This window comes from Thamnophis elegans, chromosome 4, assembly GCF_009769535.1.
Source record: "Thamnophis elegans isolate rThaEle1 chromosome 4, rThaEle1.pri, whole genome shotgun sequence".
NCBI classification, from domain to species: domain Eukaryota; kingdom Metazoa; phylum Chordata; class Lepidosauria; order Squamata; family Colubridae; genus Thamnophis; species Thamnophis elegans.
In genome coordinates, this window is record NC_045544.1 from 136427460 (window position 1) to 136447674 (window position 20215).

At 42.8% G+C, this 20215-nt stretch overlaps 1 protein-coding gene across 1 annotated transcript in view; it reads right to left on the reverse strand.

Moving 5' to 3' along the window:
- Positions 1 to 365: 365 nt before the first annotated feature.
- TBX2 (T-box transcription factor 2) overlaps positions 366 to 20215 on the reverse strand; it is a 60070-nt gene continuing 40220 nt past the window's right edge. The window contains exon 7 of the mRNA XM_032215321.1: positions 366 to 2485. Within this exon, the coding sequence (XP_032071212.1) occupies positions 2003 to 2485 (483 nt within the window). The 3' untranslated portion in view covers positions 366 to 2002. The remainder of the gene's footprint in view (positions 2486 to 20215) is intronic.

Genomic DNA, 20215 nt, shown 5'->3' on the forward strand with positions numbered 1-20215 from the left:
ATAGGTAGGTAGGTAGGTAGGTAGATATATTTAGATAGGAGAGAGAGACAGACAGACAGACTCAGTGACATCCAGAGTTTGAAATTACCTACCTGTCCCCACCACTGCAATCCAACTGGGCGAGTTTCAGCTCAACCAGGAAGAGATGCTGGCTTCGGGAGTTGCCGAGGCGACGTGGTCCATCTCGGCAAGGAGAAAAGCAGGGGACTGGACCACCAAACCCTCCCCAAAGGTTTGCCATTTCCAAGGTCCCTTCCTGTGCTCATGAGGGTTCAAACCGACACTCCCCCCCCCGCTCCTCCCCCATCCGTTTCCAAGTCCCAGGTTGAAAATAAAGAGAGTTAAAAAACCAAAGAGGAAGAAAATTCTTTGAATATTTTTTTTTATTGAAAGTTGTAAGAGGAGTCATCCCAAAAATCGAACCGAAAAGATACCTGAATAAACAGCACATTTCTAATGATGCCATTTAAAAAAAACAAAACCCAATATACAGCACACACCCTCCATGTGATATTTTAAATTTTCATATAGTTTTAAAGGTTTCTGGTATTCTTTCTTTTTTTTTTATTCCCCCCTCTGGAGTGAAAAATAAAACAAAACTGAGGTTTCTTCCTGTCCTGTTTTTTTTTTCTCCTTTGAATACCCCGCACTGTAAAAGTTTTTATTTCTTTATCTTAAATCATTCACTCATTATTCATCGTTCTTTGAACTACTATATATAAGGAGAACGTCGCATATTCCCTGTCGAGTTCCTTTTGAAGGATTTGATCGTCTCCTGGCTTTTTTTTAGCCGGAACTAAAAATAAATGATTGTCTTCTGACAGACGGGGTAAACATTTTTCCATGTTTTTTGTTTTTTTTTAGATACAGAACAATATTTTTCTTCCGTTCACAAAGAGTTAAACAAGCAGGGAATTTGGTGGCAGGTTAAAAATAAAATTCAAGATGGTTGCTTCCGCCTTCGCGTTCAAAGCCCCACCCCTTTGATGTCAAGTGGGAAAGTGGGTGGGGCTTGGACGGCACCGCCCTGGCCACGCCTAGCTGGTTTTTGACCCCTCCCCGGGGACCTCTGAAACCAGATCTTCATTTACAATATATGTACGTTCACATAAAACGAAAAAAGAAAAGAAAAGAAAAACAATCAAACATGAGTTAAACTCTAATTATGTACACTCCAATGTACAACTCTAAATAAATTAATACCAATTTTTGCATATTTGGGGAGGGGGGGATTCGTTATAGCTTATTTACAGAAATTACCATTTTATTCCATAAATATTATGTTTCTTTTTTTTTTCTTTTTCACTTTAAATTTTCTGATACGCAGAGAGAAAGTCCCAAAAGAGAAAGATCCGAAGTCACACGTGGATTGTGCCAACTCTGAAAGTTGGGAAGCAGAAAGATGAACGTTCATGTTTATTTTGCTTTTTTTTTTTCCTTCTTCTTTTCGGTGGCCTTCGGCGTCGGTGAGCAGAAGGGCAACGCTTGTGAACACATCGCTCAACCTCCTCTGGCTAATATGAACCCAATTTCCTAACATTTAGAGCTTGGCAAGAAGCTCTCCTCTTCCCCGTTTTCCTAGCATCAGAGGACCAAGTCCTACGGGATCGTCCGCGTTTCAAAATTCAATTCTCGGAGGAATAAAAGTGCCGAAATGAGTTGGAGGTGACCTAAGGCGCCATCTTCCTCTCCGGTGGCCATTTTAGAGATGCATTTGGCTTAAAACAGACCTCTTCTGCTCAATCCCGGGCCAGAAAACAGATAAGATATCGGTGTGGTGTGTTGAGATCACAGCGTGAGTTCAAAAACCTGGTTAGCGACAGCCTTCCTAAATGCTTTCCCTGCCTCCTCTGCTTGGCCCTTGGCTCTGCTTGCGCCTCTCGTAGGATGCCAAGCTACTGATGCATCTAGACTCCGACCCATCTTAATCTCCTCTCCTCTTTTTCTTAAAAAATAAATATTTATATACTGTGTGCTGTACACATCTCTTTCGCAGCCGCTCCTAAGCTCTAGGGGGTTGGCTGCTTCCGTGAACCGTCGACTTGGGGGAATTCCTACTAGGGGATACTTCCCTTTGGGTCTCCAAGCCGCTGACCAGTCTCTGAATGTTTTGCAACTCGTTCATGGACTCTTTCAAAGATGGCTTGGGGGAGAGAGACGCCCGCTGGGTGCTGGCTTTCGGGAGGGGCAGATCTGAAAGAGGACTTGATTCCCGACTGTTCCCGGGCTTGGAGGCTTCCGCACCGGCGTTCAAACCGGCAGGCAACCCGGTGGTTAGGAGGCTGGTGCTGGGGGGGATGGCCACCGGGATCTGGTAGGGGTTGAACCGCGGGCGAGGTCGAGCGCTGCTCAGGAAGGGGTTCCGGGAGAGTGAGCTGGCAGTGGTGGCACTGGTCACCGGCATGGCGGAGGCCGCGGCAGCTGCAGCCGCCATGTAAGTGTACGGGTACGGAAAAAGTCCCCCAAAAGTAGGCAGTGGGATTCCCTGTAAGGAGAAAGAAAGAGATGGGAGAAAGGGTCAGCCTCATCAGATGAACAACAGTTTGTTTAGTGACTGTTTGAAGTTACAACGGCATGGAAAAAAGTGACTTACAAACCAGTTTTCACTCTTACGAACATTGCTGCCTTCCCAAAGTCACATGATCAAAATTCAGCTGCTTAGAACACGATAAAGAGAGTTAAATGATGGCTGGTTGTCTGCCATATCTATTCATCTCCGCACCCTGCCTTTTATCCCCAGAGCTAGGGCTGGGTTTCGCTAGCAGTGGCGGCTCTTCCTTCCCCAGGATCGGCCCATAGATTTCCACTGCTCTCCTCTCCTCTCTGCTTTCTGCACATCCATGCGTCAGGCACGGGTTCAGCTGTTCCTCCTCTTTGTCATCAACCACCTCCAGACCTGAGGGCTGTTGACTCTCCATTTGAGGGTTGACGGACAACTCAGGCTACACCTCCCTCTCCCTCCCACCCTCCCTCCCTCTCTTTCTGCTAGCTCCATTCCGTCTCCCCCCTCGGAGCTCTCAGGTTGCCTTGACTCCAGGGGTGGGTTCCTACCGGTTCGCACCGGTTCTTGCGATCCGGTTCGTCAGTGAACCCGGAAGTAATTAACTTCCGGGTTCCTAGCTCCTAGCCCCTGTCGCTGGGTGCCTGCAGGGTTTTTCTTTTTAAAAAATGCCTCTCCGGATGATCTTGAAAACCTGCAAGGTTGCTTTGGAAGGGGACATATGGGCAGCATTTTCCCCTGCCCCCCTCCCCGGGAGCCTGCAGTTTTAAAGCAAGCCTTTGCACAGTAAAGAAAATCTCACGAGCGAGAGAGAAATTCTTACTTGCTTTTACTGTGAAGTTGCGGAAGCTTCCAAGCAGAGATGGGGTGGGGGTTTTCAAGATCGTCTGCAGAGAGGCATTTTTTAAAAAGAAAATCCTGAAAAGGATTTGGAGAGATTTGCAACTGGTCTTTGGTGGGGGGGGGGAATCCCCAAAACCAGGAGCACAGCCCATTCCCCCTCCCAAGAAGATTGTTTTCTTTTTAAAAACCCCTCTGCAGAAGCTTGAATTCCAGAACTCTTCCATGCCCTCCCTCCCCGTTTCATGGCAGCCGAAGCAACAGTGAAGCAGAGGCTGACACTCCTTGTTTAGGTAATTCTGAGGTGGTTGATGGTTCTGTGAGTGCCTGTCCTTTATAATTTTCCACGTTGCCTTGATGGTTTTTATTCCAGTGACTTTGTCTTCCCTGTTCTTAGGCTTAGGAAAAAAAACTGGTTTCATTGGCAGTCTTTTTTTTTGGGGGGGGGGGGGGATTTTTATTTTTTGGGTGTTTTCCTAGCACTGTCATAGTTTGTGGGTGTGGGTGGGTGTGTAATGTCCCGCAGTTATCTATGCATTAATAATGATCTAGTAATATTAATAATATCTAGTAATTAGTAATATCTAGTAACATCGTCTTGGCCACTCCCACCAGGTCACATGGGTGGCAAGCCACTCCCATCCGGTCACATGGGCAGCAAGCCACTCCCACAAAGGAGGCCACGCCCACAGAGTAGGTTCGAACAATTTTTGAAACCCACCCCTGCTTGACTCCCACGTCTCCTCCTCCTCCTCCTCTGATTCGGCTGCTGGAGGGGCCGTGGCTGACCGGCCACAACACAACCAGATGTTATCACATGCTCCGGAGTGTGTGTGTGTGAACTTCAAAGCCAAGTTATAAGCATCTCTCGGGAGGTCCCTCAGAACTTCAAATGGTCCCTAAGTGAGCAGTCGAGGAGTAGTTCTCAACTTACGACCATTCGTCTTGTGACCGTTTGAAATTATGCTGGCATAAAAAGCAAGTTAGGACCGTTTTTGATCCCTTACAACCATTGCTGCCTCCCCAGAGGTCACACAATCAAAGGCGCTTGGCAGCTCAGTCATATTTAGGATGGTCGCGCCGTCCCAGGGTTACATGATCCCGTTTGGCGAACTTCTGACCGACAAAGTCAGTGGGGAAGCCCGATTCACTTCACGACCGTGTTACTAACTTATCAACTGCTGGGATGCACTTAACAACTGTGGCAAGCAAGGTCGTAAAATGGAGGCCCAAGTCACTTCACGGCTGTCTCACCTAGCAACGAAAACTTTGGGCTCACTTGTGCCCCTGTAAATCGAGGATCACCCAGAGGTGGGTTGCTGGCATTTCGGCTTGCTCTGGCCGATTCGGTAGTAGAATTCAGGCCTGGGTCGTAGAACCGGCAGCGACCCAGGCCTGGTACGCCCCCGAACGGGTTCCCTCGCTGCCACTTGGTAGCGGCCATTTTGGATCTTAGTGTCTGCGCATGCTCAATTCACTGTAAATTGCTCTGCACATGCACCAGGGGTGGGATTCAAATGTTTTAACAACTGGTTCTCTGCCCTAATGACCAGCTGGGTAAGCGTGGCTCGGTGGTCATGTGACTGGGTGGGCATGGCCAACTCAACATCAATCAGGTTGATGGGCACTTCGTCTTAGCTGTTACAATGTAATGAGGGTTAACCGGAGAGGCAGTTTCTGTAAGCAGGGCAATAAAGATGAGGCTAGAAACAACACCAGAATGTTTCCTTCCTGCCTTCCTTACAGGATTAGCCCTGTAAAGTGGGGAAAAAACAAAATGAGATTTCTTCCAACAACCGGTTCTCCGAACTGCTTAGAAAGTTACCAACCGGTTCTCTCGAATCAGTGCGAACCGGCTGAATCCCACCACTGGGATGCATGCAGTAATGCTGGCAGCTACCTGCCCCTGGGATCACCTCAGGTGTGGGTTTCTCGCCCCGTTCCAACCGGTTCGGTTGGAACGGGGCCAGCAGCGTCCTTGTGCACGCACGCGGTGCACGCATGCATACTAGCGTCTGTGCGACGCTCCAGCTGCTCCTGGACGATCGCGCAAGCGCTGTATGCGTCCTGCGCATGCGTGGAAGCACAGAACTCATCAAAACGGGGTAAGGACCGCGGGCGGGCGGGCGCGCCATTCGCCATTCCCGGAAGTTACTTACTTCCGGGTTCGGTGACCAACCGGTTCACAGGGACCGCCGTGAACCAGTTGAAACCCATCCCTGGATCACCTATACCTCTACTCTTGTATGTTTCAATTCCCCCCGTCCCCCGGTACTAGAAAATCAAGAGAAGTGCAAAGCTATCGGACCAACAACTGCGTTCTTCATTTGCACAACAGTTGTGAGCAATTACAGCTGAGTTTCCTGGGAATCCAGTAAATTCCCATAAATACTGCAGGCAGTTTCCCACCCACATCAAACCTTTCCTCGATTTATTTGCTTAGTAACTGTATATCCTGCCGAGTCCTTAGCGGGTTGGCTGGGACCCATAAGAGAAAACAGCCACATTAAAAATAAAAATGAAGAAATCAGGATGATAAATTTTAAGTGCAACGTAAAATATCAGCAAAGGAAACGCCGTCCAGCTAAGAAAGCTAAAAGCAGTAACTTCGACTTTTTTTTATTAAAAAAAAACCATGATACAAATAGTCCTCAACTTACAACAGCTTGTTCAGTGACCGTTTGAAGTTACCACGGCACTGAAAAAAGTGACTTACGTCCGTTTCTCACACGTACAGCTGTTGCAACATTTCCATGGTCAAAAAAAATTCAGACATTTGGTACATGACGGGATCAAAAAAAAAACCAGACTTTTGGTAAATGACGCACATATATGACGGTTGCAGCGTGGCTGTGGGTGTGTGGGTGTGTCACATGATCCCCACTTAACAACCGAGTTACTAACTGAACAGCTGCAGTGACTGTCTTAACAACTGGTCGTAAAGTAGGGCAAAACAAAACTCACTGAACAAATGTCTCACTTAACAACAGAAAATTTGGCTCAGTTGCGCTTGTAGGTTACAAGACCCTCGCACCCCTAACCCTTTAGAAAAAAAACCCCAGGGGTGTTCCAACTTGACAGCTTTAAGACTTGTGGACTTCAACTCCCAGAATTCCTCCTCTTGCTCTTCATCTGGATGATGTGCGGATGGGTGGGGGAGGGATGGAGCTGGAACCGGTTCTAAATGGCACTGTAGATTTGTGGAACTTCTTCTATAGAAGAGCTTAGAACTGGCAGGAACCCATCCTGCCCCCCATGTCCATGTGCTCACATGCATTCACACACATCCCCTGTGCACCGCCTGGCCCATTTTTGGCTTCCAAGTTGGTACAGGAGACTTTCCAGGCCCAAAACAGGGGGCGGATGGCACGCGTCATGCGTGGGGACCCCCAAAATGCAATGCAAGCTCCCAGCACATGTGCTCCAGCACATGCCCATGTGCAGCAGAGACCCGAATATCAGCTGGCCATCGGGAGGTGCACACTCATGCGCGATGGAACTGGGCTGGGCCAACAGCTGGAGTGCCCACAGAGAGATGTGCCATCACGGATATAGGGTTTCCTGCCTAACAGGGGGTTGGACTAGAAGACCTCCAAGGTCCCTTCCAGCTCTGTTATTCTATTCTATTATGACCATACTTGCAGTGACATATTTGAAGTCATGAGCCCGCTCAATAAAGTGACTTGGAAACAATCCTCACACTTAAGTCCGTCACAGTGGCTTTGTGGTGCTGTGATCCTCGGCAACAATCACACATTTACAATACAGCTAGTCCTCAACTTACAACGCTCCATTTAGTGACCGTTCAAAGTTACGACGGCGCTGAAAAAGGTGACGTAGGGTCAGTTTTCATTTTTACGACCGTTTCAGCATCCCCGTGGTCACGTGGTCATAATCTGGCTGCTCGGCAGTTGAACTCATTTTTATTTATTTTTGTTTTTTTAATTTGGAAAATGTATATTGCCGCCAACTCGCTCACGGCAGCAATTATGACAGTTGTGTTTCCGGGCTGACGCGATCCCCTTTTTGCGAAGGATTCACTTAACAACCAGGTTACTAACATAACAACTGCAGTGATTCGCTTAACAACTGTGGCAAGGAAGGTCATCAAATAGGGCAAAACTCACCTAAAATTGTCTCGCTTAGCAACAGAAATGTTGGGGTTCCCGTCACAGGGTCAAGGACCGTCATTAAAATAATTTATGGATTGCGTCAATCCTTTTTGAACATGTGCTTAACTGGAAGAGTGACTCATCTTCCCTCTTCTCTTCGTCATATGGACTAGAACACGGTAATTAAATTGGATTGTTCTTCCTGCTACAAAATGAAACCATCTTGCTTGGCTGTTTTCCATCCTACCTGCCAAAATAATTTGTCAGGGCAACCCGGATTTCATTTCACAATTTAATATTTTGAGCGTCTGTTCCGAAATTAGGCCTGCTAGGAAAATACAAGGGACTAGCCAAAACACGGGATGCGGAGGCTCAGTGGCTAAGACGCTGAGCTTGTCGATCAGAAAGGTCGGCAGTTCAAATCCCTAGAGCCGCGTAACAGAGTGAGCTCCCGTTACTTGTCCCAGCTTCTGCCAACCTAGCAGTTCGAAAGCCCGTAAAAAATGCAAGTAGAAAAATAGGAACCACCTTTGGTGGGAAGGTAACAGCGATCCATGCGGCTTCGGCATTGAGTCATGCCGGCCACATGACCACGGAGACATCTTCGGACAGCGCTGGCTCTTCGGCTTTGAAACGGAGATGAGCACCACCCCCTAGAGTCGGGAACAACTAGCACATATGTGCGAGGGGAACCTTTACCTTTTATATATATATGGAACTTGTTCTGCTGCCCCCCAGAAGCACTGTACAAGCCTCCTAAAGGCTATTCATGCCTTTGGGGGGGGGGGGAAATGGGCCTGTTTTCGTGAAAAACAGTCCATTTTTGGGAGGTCTGCAGAGTGCAAAAACTTTTTATTTGCCTCTTCAAAATCTTGGCGCGTCTTATTCTCTGGTGTGTCTTATACTCCGAAAAATACGGTAATTCATTTCCCCCCCCCAGGTAAGCCTGCACAAAAATGCAATCTTAATTTGGAAAGCTTATCTATGCAATATTTAAGCACTTAAGACACAAACCTAAAACAGACCTGGGCATTTTACGAATCCCCTAATGACATCTGTTGTTTTGGATGCTTTTATCTAGCCAGCCTGTGATCAATTGAAATTAGAAATCAAATATAAATAAGTATATGCCATACATGCAATAGAACTGCATTGCTTTCGTTTTGAAGATAACTGCTATGTTTTTTCCCCAATTTACATACGTGTGTGCACGTGTGAGCTTACTCCCCTTCGCAGTCCCGATAGTCCTCGACTTACAACCACAAGCGAGCCCCAAATTTCCATTGTTAAGTGAGACATTGGTTAAGTGAGCTTTGCCCCTTTTTACGACCTTTCTCGCCGCAGTTGTTAAGTGAATCACTGCCATTGATACATTAGTAATCTGTTAAGTGAATCCGGCTTCGCCGTTGACTTTGCTTGTCAAAAGGTCGCAAAAGAGGATCACATGATCTCAGGACCCAGCAACGGTCATAAGTATGAATCGCTTGCCAAGCAGCTGAAGTTTGATCCCACGATTGTGGAGAATGCTACAAAGGTTGTAACTGTGTAAAATGACACTTTTTTCAGGGCTGTCGTAACTGTGAATAGTCCCTAAATGAACGGTTGTAAATTGAGAATTATTTGCAGAATTATTTGTAGTGTGTTGGTCCTATTGGTTCTCACAACCGCCCCAGTTTTTCCTGCAACCCCTGGGGAAAATTAATTACCCACTGTTGGAATAACTCTATCTAGAGCTACGAGACAGCAATCATTCCAGCCAAATGAAATAAAGGGGGGGAAATGACAACACAATTAAACAGAAAAGATAAAACTCCATGTGCTTTTTTTTAAAAAAAAAACTTTCCTTATGTTCTGGGAAGTCTGAGAAATTAAAAGAATACATTGGAGCATTGCACCTTCGTATTTCAGATGCTCTTTTACTATTCCGCAAAAGATTATCTAGATAACATGGCCCTCTGTATAGGCAGGAGAGGAAATGTTGAAAAGAATCTGATTTTTACACCTTCCGGCTATTTCTGCTTAGATCTCCTTCCCTTCGTTGTAAGAGAACAGTCGAGTTAGTATATGGTAGCGCCTTTTCCAACAATCAAAGGATATTAAAAAATTTTGTAATTGTGGTCAAGAACCCGTATTCCCAGACTTCAAATTTTGACTTTCATGCATAACCTTCTTCTGAAATACCTCTTTGATATTTCTATATTAACCTAATGTTCTTAAGCAGATAGTCCTCAACTTATGATCAAATAGTTTATAGATAAATAGGTAAGTAAGTAAGTAAGTTAGTTGGTGAGGAGCAGCCAAGTTTTTCTTTTTATTTTCTTTCTTTCTTTCCTTCCTTCCTTTCTTTTTCTTTCTTTCTCTCTCTTTCTTTTCTTTTTCTTTCTTTGCTTTTCCTTTCTTTCTACAGTATCTACCTACCTATCTATCTATCTACTCTATCTATCTATCTATCTATCTATCTATCTATCTATCCATCCATCATCTATCTATCTATCTATCTATCTATCTACTCTATCTATCTATCTATCTATCTATCTATCTATCTAACTATCTTATCCATCCATCATCTATCTATCTATCTATCTATCTATCTATCTATCTATCCATCCATCCATCATCTATCTATATCATCTATCTACCTACCTACCTACCTATCATCTATCTATCTATCTATCTATCTATCTATCTATCTATCTATCTATCTATCTATCTCTATCTACCTACCTACCTACCTACCTACCTATATCATCTATCTATCTATCTATCTATCTATCTATCTATCTATCTATCATCTATCTATCTATCTATCTATCTATCTACTCTATCTATCTATCTATCTATCTATCTATCTAACTAACTTATCTATCTACTCTATCTATCTATCTATCTATCTCTATCTATCTATCTATCTATCTATCTATCTATCTATCTATCTATCTATCTATCTATCTATCTAATTATATCTATCTATATACTTTATCTATCTATCTTCTATCTATTCCACCTTTCACAGGTTAATGGCTTCTAACAATGCCCTTCCTGCCTCTTGCTGAGAAAGGTGGCTTTAGAAATTAAGAAAATAAAATAAAATAAAATTAGTGAGAAGCAGTGAAAAGCTTTATTTCTTTATTTATTTTTCCATTTACGCCATTATTCATTTATTTATATCCTGCTTTTGGTTAAGTCAATGGCCTCTAGCAAGGCTGCAGCCTTCCTGCCTCTCCTTGCTATGACGGATGGCTATAGAAATTAAAGAAACAGAAAAGCATAGTCCCACCACATCCTATAAAATTGTTTGCTCCCCAAAATTTCTCTTCCTGCCTCTTCCTGAGAAAGGTGGCTTTAAAAATTAAAATAATAAAATAAAACATTAGTGAGAAATGGTTTGCTCCCCAGAATTTCTCTTCCTGCCTCTTATTGAGAAAGGTGGCTTTAAAAATTAAAATAATAAAATAAAATATTAGTGAGAAATTACGTTTGCTCCCCAACATTTCTCTTCCTGAGAAAGGTGGCTTTAAAAATTAAATTAAAATAAAATAAAATATTAGTGAGAAATTATGTTTGCTCCCCAACATTTCTCTTCCTGAGAAAGGTGGCTTTAAAAATTAAAATAATAAAAGTAAAATATTAGTGAGAAATTATGTTTGCTCCCCAACATTTCTCTTCCTGAGAAAGGTGGCTTTAAAAATTAAAATAATAAAATAAAATAGTGAGAAATTATGTTTGCTCCCCAAAATTTCTCTCGCAAGAGGGAGCAGCGTTTCAATCAGTGCTCATTCCCACCCTTGAGAAGGTGGCTGGGTATTTTTATTTACAAAGTATAGAACAACAGGGTTGGAAGGGACCTTGGAGGTCTTCTAGTCCAACCCCCGGCTCATGCAGGAGACCCTATACCCGTGATGGAAAATCTATGGCATGCGTGCCACAGGTGGCACGCAGAGCCTTCTTTGTGGGCACGCACACCGTTGCCAGTTGCTCTTCTGGTTGCTGAGCCTGAAAACGGCTTGAAAAAATGTCCCTAAACTAGGGCATTTTTCAGGCTGTTTTGGGGCTGTTTCCATGCCATTTTGGGGCTGTTTTTCATGCCATTTTGGGGAGCATATTTTGGTTGGAAAAAACAGCCTGAAAATAGCCCAGAAAACAGCCCGAAAAACAGCTATAAAACAGGCATGCATAAGCCAGCTAGCCGATCTTCGGGTTTCCAGTTCTTCTGCCAAAAAGGTTTGCCATTATTGCCCTAAATCATTCCAATATTTTCCCTACAAGCATTAAAGACATTCCCTGTCTCCCCTTCTCCCCTCTTAAACCTGATAAAGAAAATTTCTTGAAAAGCTATTTTAACAGAATACCAGAGTTGAGAAGAGACCTTGGAGGTCTTCTAGTCCAACCCCCTGTTCAGGCAGGAGACCCTATACCATTCTAGACAAATGGCTGTCCAATGTTTTCCCTGAAAGCATCAAAGACATTCCCTCTCTCCCCTTCTCCCCTCTTAAACACAATAAAGGAAATTTACGAAAAGCTATTTCAACAGAATACCAGAGTTGGGAAGGGACCTCAGAGGTCTTCTAGTCCAACCCCCTGCTCAGGCAGGAGATCCTGTACCAATCTGGGCAAATGGCTGTCCAATGTTTTCCCTACAAGCATCAAAGACATTCCCTCCCCCCCCCCTCCTTTTCTCCACCCAAACTTTATGGAAGAGATTTCTGAATTTCGTTCCGCACCAGCAGTTTACGGTGCCCGTGGGATTAAATTTTTTTTTCCACTGGGCTACTGCAAAAGTTGCAAAAGTTTGCTGCCAAAGTGAAGCACGCAGGCTGGGTGCGATGCCAGCTTTAAGTCAGCTTCGGGAAGCTGGGTTTTTTTTTTTTTTTAGTCCACTTGAAACTTACCATAAATGTACAAACAGGACGGTATAACAATTCCACATCTGCTTATCATAAGCTCTAAGGCACCCTTTGCATCCTTAAGGACTAGAAACTGTTGTTGTTGTTTTTTTTAAAGAACTATGCCTGAGAATTTACTGACGTCGGCTGCAGCTTTTTTTGGGCTGGTTGGGAGGACAAAACAAATACGGAGAGGTCAAAATGCATCCGGCTTTTAGCTCCCAAAACTGCCTGGGTGGGGAAGGAGGGGCTGTTGCCCCTCCAAAGTTTGGGGTGGGCTTGTTAGATAAAACAGCGCATGGATGTTGTCTTGCTCTGTTGTCTAAAAAGGGGACTTTCAAAAAAGCCCCATTCACACTTCTGGGACTCAAAATGTGGTCCTCTGTTCCTGGTTTACCACTTTCTCTTTCTTTCTTTCTTTCTTTCTTTCTTTCTTTCTTTCTTTCTTTCTTTCTTTCTCTCTTTCTCTCTCCTGCTTTCTTTCCTTCTTGCTTTCTCCCTTCCCTCCTTTCTTTCTTTCTTTCTCTCTCTCTCTCTTGCTTTTTTCCTTCTTGCTTTCTCCCTTCCCTCCCTCCTTTCTTTCTTTCTTTCTTTCTTTCTCTCTCTCTCTCTCTCTTGCTTTCCTTCTTGCTTTCTTCCTTCCTTTCCTCCCTCCTTTCTTTCTTTTTTCTTTCTCTCTTTCTTTTTTTCTTTTTTCTTTCTCTCTTCCCTCCCTCCCTCCTTTCTTTCTTTCTCTTTTTTCTCTTTCTCTTTCTTTTTTCCTTCTTGCTTCCTTCCCTTCCTCCCTCCTTTCTTTCTTTCTCTTTTTTCTCTTTCTCTTTCTTTTTTCCTTCTTGCTTCCTTCCCTCCCTTTCTCCTTTCTTTCTTTCTTTTTTCTCTTTCTCTCGTTCTTTTTTCCTTCTTGCATTCTCCCTTCCTTCCCTCCTTTCTTTCTTTCTCTCTCTCTTGCTTTCCTTCTTGCTTTCTTCCCTCCCTCCCTCCTTTCTTTCTTTCTTTTTCTTTTTCTTTCTTTCTCTCTCTCTTGCTTTCCTTCTTGCTTTCTTCCCTCCCTCCTCTCTCTCTTTCCTTTCTTTCGTATTCCACCCTTATTCTTTTTATCAATAACTCAAGGCAGCAAACATATCCAACACATCTACTTCTATTTTCCCACAACAACAACAACCTTGTGAAGTGAGTTGGGTCAAAAGAGAGACAGTGGCCCAAAGTCACCCAGCTGGTTTCCATGCCTAAGGTGGACTAGAACTCTCCATCTCCTGGCCCAAAATCTCCCAGCTGGCTTTCACGTCTAAGGCAGGACTTGAACTCACAGTCTCATGCTTTTAAGTACTTTGATATCCTGCGTCAGGAGTCGGCGACTGATCTCTCTGTGCCTATAGGTATTCCTTGACTTACAACCGCATTTGAAACTGGAAGTTCCATTGCTTAGCAAGGTGGTTGTTAAGTGAGTCACACTTGATTTTTGCTGTGCTCATGCAGTGAATCACTGCAGTGACTTACAATCATTCATGTAGTGACCATTCAAAGTTACAATATCACTTTAAAAAGTGGCTTATGACCGTTTTTCACACAACCATTGCAGCAATCCCCGTCATGACCTGATCCAAATTTTGACCACTTGGCAACTGACTCATATTTATGACGGTTGCAGTGTTCTGGGATCATGTGACCACTTTTTGCGACAATGGGGTAGCCAGATTCGCTTAACAACCCATGTTACTAACTTAAAAAGAAAAATTTAGCTCTCTGGTCACCAAAAGTTGACCCAAAATTAATAACACATCATCAACTCACTGTTACGTTTGCAGACTACAGCAAATTCTGATATATTTTAGGAACAGTGCACAACTGGGCATTGATTTGAAAAATGTCCTTCAAATTCTTAAAACTTTCTTCAAGTCACAGTCTAGGGTTTTTTGTTTTTTTTAGACTACGGTAACTGATGAAAACAAAAATCAATAACCATCTGCAGATCAAGCCTCAGAACATGAGGCTTAAATTAAAAAAAATCTAATGGGTCCATGCAATTCATAGAAATAATCGGTAAGTGCAATTTTCTGCCATAAGGTGACTGATTGGTTAGAATTTAGAATAATAGAGTTGGAAGGGACCTTGGAGGTCTTCTAGTCCAAACCCCCACCCCCACCCCGCTCAAGGAGGAAACCCTATACCACTTCAGACAAATGGCTATCCAGCATCTTCTTAAAAACTTCCAGTGTTGGGGCATTCACAACTTCTGGAGGCAACTTCTATTCCACTGATTCATTGTTCTCACTGTCAGGAAATTCCTCCTCAGTTCTAAGTTGCTTCTCTCCTTGATTAGTTTCCACCTATTGCTTCTTGTCCTGCCTTCAGGTGCTTTGGAGAATAACTTGACCCCCTGCTCATTGTGACATCTCCTGAGATATCGGAAGACTGCTATCATGTCTCCCCTAGTCCTTCTTTTCATTAAAGTAGACATACCCAGTTCCTGCAACCGTTCTTCCTATGTTTTAGCCTCCAGTCCCCTAATCCTCTTTGTTGCTCTTCTCTGCACTCTTTCTAGAGTCTCCACATCTTTTCTACATTGTGATGACCAAAACTGGATGCAAACACTCCAAGTGTGGCCTTACCGAGGCCTTATAAAGTGGTATTAACCCTTCATACGACCTTGATTCTCTCCCTCTGTTTATGCAGCCTAGAACTGTGTTGGCTTTTTTGGCAGCTGCTGCGCACGGCTGGCTCATATTTAAATGGTTTATCCACTAGGACTCCAAGATCCCTCTCACAGTTGCTACTGCTGAGAGAGGTACCACATATACTGTTATTATGCTTGCATTTTAATAGATTTTTCTCTCGCGCTACAATAAGTACCATTTTATTTTAAGTTGAAGTCCACGCTATTCAATTGATCTCTTGATAAAAGTGTGAATTCAGGCCACAATTCTAGGAGTTTTAATGAATCTAAGAGGCATTATCTTTTAACAAGAGAGGGCCGCCTTATTGATTAGATGAAGATTATCTTTTAATCTCCAGAAAAAAATGGTACTTCTTGTTTTGAACCGACTCATGTGTGCATTAGATTAATCAAGCTATTTTCCCCCTCCTTGGCTGAAGGGGAAAAAAATCAAGGAACCACTTTTGAAATAAATTATTCAGAATTATTTCAACTCCTTTGAAAAGAGATGTAGTGGGATAAATTGCTATATGTGGTTGTTTTGCACACATTTCTTTAAAAGGAAGTGCATAGGTAGCACAAATTCTAGCAGATGATACTCAGGTAAGTACACTGTTACATAGTAGTCCTCAACCTATGACCACAATCGAACCCAAAATGTATGTTGCTAAGTGAATTTTGCCCCATTTTACTGCTTTTCTTGCCATGGTTGTTAAGTGAATCACTGCAGTTAAGTTAGTCACACCGTTGTTAAGTGAGTCTGGCTTCCCCATTGACTTTACTGGTCAGAAGGTTGCGAAAGGGGATCACATGACCCCGGGACACTGCAGCTGTCATAAAAACATGTCAGCTGCCAAGCATGTGAATTTTTGATCATGTGACCACTGTGCAACAGACATCATGTGGCTGAGGAATGCTGGGAGTTGAAGTCCTACCTTAAACTTCCCAAGGCTGAAAAAAACACTGCGGTCATATTATTACCATATTATGATAATTAGGCAGTGGTGAAATTCATTTTTTTACTACCGGTTCTGTGGGCGTGGCTTGGTGGGTGTGGTGTGGCTTGGTGGGCGTGGCTCGGTGGGCATGGCAGGGGAAGGATGCTGCAAAAACTCCATTCCCACCCTATTCTGGGGCCAACCAGAGATGGCATTTGCCAGTTCTCCAAACTGCTCAAAATTTCCACTACCGGTTCTCCGAACTACTCAAAATTTGCGCTACCGGTTCTCCGAACTACTCAAAATTTGCGCTACCGGTTCTCCAAATTACTAAAAATTTCCACTACCGGTTCTCCAAACTACTCAAAATTTCCATTACCGATTCTCCAAACTACTCAAAATTTCCATTACCGGTTCTCCAAACTACTCAAAATTTGCGCTACTAATTCTCCAAACTACTCAAAATTTTCGCTACCAGTTCTCCAGAACCTGTCAGAACCTGCTGGATTTCACCCCTGTAATAAGAGTCAAACACGTATTATTAAGCTTACACATTTTTCTTCAATTGCTCCTTGGCGGTAGGAGGCGCACAAGAATGTTGCACAAAGAACTTTCATTTTTTGAAAGAAAGAAAAACCCACATTATTTATGTTCAGCCGTGCCCATTTTGCAATGACCCTTTTTAGACTCGAACATCTATTTATTGGACAAAATTCCCAACGGTGATGTCAAAACTGTGGTTGCAACTGTTTTGCCATTTATTGGGGCTTAAGATGCAATATCTTTTGGGGGCTTCAGCTCAACTGAAACGGAGGCATCATGTGTAAGAGTGATCCTCTCCAAAAAATGAAATCCAGATTTTTGGCATTGCCTAAATATAAACAAGCTCACCCTTCCCATTAAAGCAAGGTTTTAACGTTGACTGGAACTGTTTTGTCTTTTTACCAACAAAAGCATTCTATTATATCAAGTCAGTATTTTTCACTTTTTTAGCCAATACCTAAATTATAATGCAATTATTACACCTATTCTTTTTCCCCAAAAAATAAGACCTTCCCAGGATAATAAGCCCAATCGGAGTTTTGAGCGCATGCGCTAAAATAAGCCCACCCCCAAAAATAACCCTCCATGAAAATATTGCAACACAGCAGCATCCATGAGGTGACCACGCTCGCCACCTCCTGCACCTCAAAAATAATAAGACCCCCCAAAAATAAGGCCAAGCGCTTATTTCGGGGGTCAATGAAAATAAGACCCTGTCTCACTTAGCAACAAAAACTTTGGGCTCGGTTTTGGTGGTAAGTCATGAAACATGGTAAGTATGGGTAATCCTCACTTTACGACCAAAAAATGAGTTTTGCCCCATTTTCCTGCGACTGTTAAGTGAATCACTACAGTTATTAAGTTAGCAACACGGTCGTTAAGTGAATCTGGCTTCCCCGTTGAGTTTGCTTATCAGAAGGGTGCAAAAGGGGATGACGTGAGCCCTGGACACTGCAACCGTCATAAATATGAGTTTGTTGCTTAACAATTGCAAAATTGGCCCTGACTCACTTAACAAACAAGAGTTACCCTGTGGTCAGATGGGCGGGCAATAAATTTAATAAATAAATAAAGACAAAGATAAATTTTCTATAGACTCACCATGGGCCTATCAGGCGCACTTTGGCCAAATTGATCAATGATGTATAAAGGCAGATATCTCTTCAATGGTAGTTTTTAAACTCGGAGGATGTTAGCAGAGGCTAACAAAAGCTAAGTGGATAATATATTTTAAGTTTCGGAGATCGCAATGTCTCTCCTCTTATATAGATGATAGATAGATAGATAGATAGATAGATAGATAGATAGATAGATAGATAGATAGATAGAGGGGAGGGGGGAGGGGGATATATAGTATGTGTTAGATTTCATAGTAACGCAATTGCACTTGTATACTGTTGCTCTTTAATTCCAAAAATAGGACAAGCTGAATATATTAATAGATAGTAGAAATACACCGAAGAGAGGAGTAGAGGGATAGAAGAAAGAGGGGGAGAGAGGGTGGGAGAGAGGATTGGAGGGAGGGTGAGAAGGAAGGGAGGGAGTGTATCGGGAGAGAGGAGTGGTAGAGGGGGAGGGGAAGTACGGTAGAGGGGAATGATAGAGGGAAGATGGAAAGTTGGAGGGGGGGGCGAAAGAAAGGGTGTATGGAGGGTCAAAGAGGTACATTGGGTTTCTATTTTTGGGGATATTATTGACAAGAGGAATGGCTGTGTTTATTGTTTAATGTTATATGGCCCCGGTTCTGCACAGTATATATGTGACTGTACGAAAATGAAAATGGAAAATAAAAACACATTTACACACAAAAAAATTTTTTTTTTTAAAAAAATGAAAAAAAAAAAGAAAAGTAAAAGATAGATAGATATAGATATAGATGATATAGATATAGATATAGATATAGATATAGATATAGATATAGATATAGATATAGATATAGATATAGATATAGATATAGATATAGATATAGATATAGATATAGATATAGATATAGATATAGATGATATAGATATAGATATAGATATAGATATAGATATAGATATAGATATAGATATAGATATAGATATAGATATAGATATAGATGATATATCCATGTGCAGAAATGGACAGACTAATGCTTACTATTAAGGATAAAGAAGAAACTGATTTTTTTTTGACATGGGATGTATTTTATCAATGGTTAGACAGTAGAAACAGAAGTTAGAAAGGATGAGATATAAAAAGAGGAAATGTTATTGTGGAGAGAACTTGAAGATGATGAGGTTATGTATTATTGTTATTAGACTATTATATAGTTATATTATTATTATTGTGATGAATATAGCAACAAATATGTGGATTATGATTGTTCAAATAATTGTACCCAGTTCAGACACCGTTTTATGGAAATGGAAAGTAATGTAAATAAAACAAATAAAAAATGGGGAGGAAATAATATAAATATGTAAATGACAAACGCCTTGTTTAAAATGGCAATTGAGATTTCAATTGTGATCGTAAATCGAGGACTACCCTTATTCTACATCCCAACATATTTTGGCAATCAAGAACAAGTCTTCATCGCTTACTCTGCAACCCCTTATCTGCCTTGACACATCGTGCTTAGCCACGCTTAATTTAGCCAAAATTTACTCAATTAGCCCAGTGATGAAATTCATATTTTTTTTTACTACCGGTTCTGTGGGCATGGCTTGGTGGAGGTGGCAGGGGAAGGATTCTGCAAAATCTCCATTCCCACCTCACTCTGGAGCCAGCCAGAGGTGGCATTTGCCAGTTCTTCGAACGACTCAAAATTTCTGCTACCAATTCTCCAGAGAACCTGCTGAATTTCAACCCCTGAATTAGCCCCATTTTCTGGACACAGAAGAGAGTACCATGAGCGAACTGCAGAAGGAAGGTTTGAATAATAATAGCAATAGCACTTAGACTTATATACCGCTTCACAGTGCTTTTACAGCTTTCTCTACGCGGTTTACAGAGTCAGCCTGTTGCCCCCAACAATCTGGGTCCTCATTTGACCCACTGTCAGCTCCTCTCCATTAGTTAATTAGGAAAGAAAGACCATGAGACTCCATGCGTAGAAATCAAATGTACTTTTACTAATTAAAAATGGTTAAAGGCAATGCATAGCGAAGTCTGATTAATTAGGCGCGAAAGCAGTTGATATATAGAATAGCCCATTCCCCACCCCTTGGCATCACAGTCCCAGCCCAATCATAAGTCTTCCAAATGTCAGGTGCAAGATAACTTCAAAAGGCATCATGAAGATGGAATGTCAGTGCCGTTAGACCTGGCGGGAAACACCCACGCATGCGCAGTCCGATCAGTCGGTGAACTCCAGAACCTTCCACCAGCACAATGAGTAACCCCTCCCAAATACCATGCCCTCCCTCCCCGTTTCATGGCAGCTGAAGCGATAGCAAAGCAGAAGCTGACACCCACCTCAGAAGGATGAAAAGCTGAGCCAACCTTGAATCAGTCAGGATTGAATGCCTGACAATGGGCAAAGTTTGCCTACAATAATATTTAGACTTATATGCCGTTTCATAGTGACAGCCCGCTCTAGCAGTTTACAAAGAGCCTCTTACCCCCAACAATCTGGCTCCTCATTCTACCCACCTCGGAAGGATGGGAGGCTGAGTCAACCTTGAGTTGGTGAGATTTGAACTGCCGAACTGCAGCTAGCAGTCAGCTGAAGTAGCCTGCAGTACTGCAGTCTTAAGCACTGCGCCACCTCGGCTCTCTAA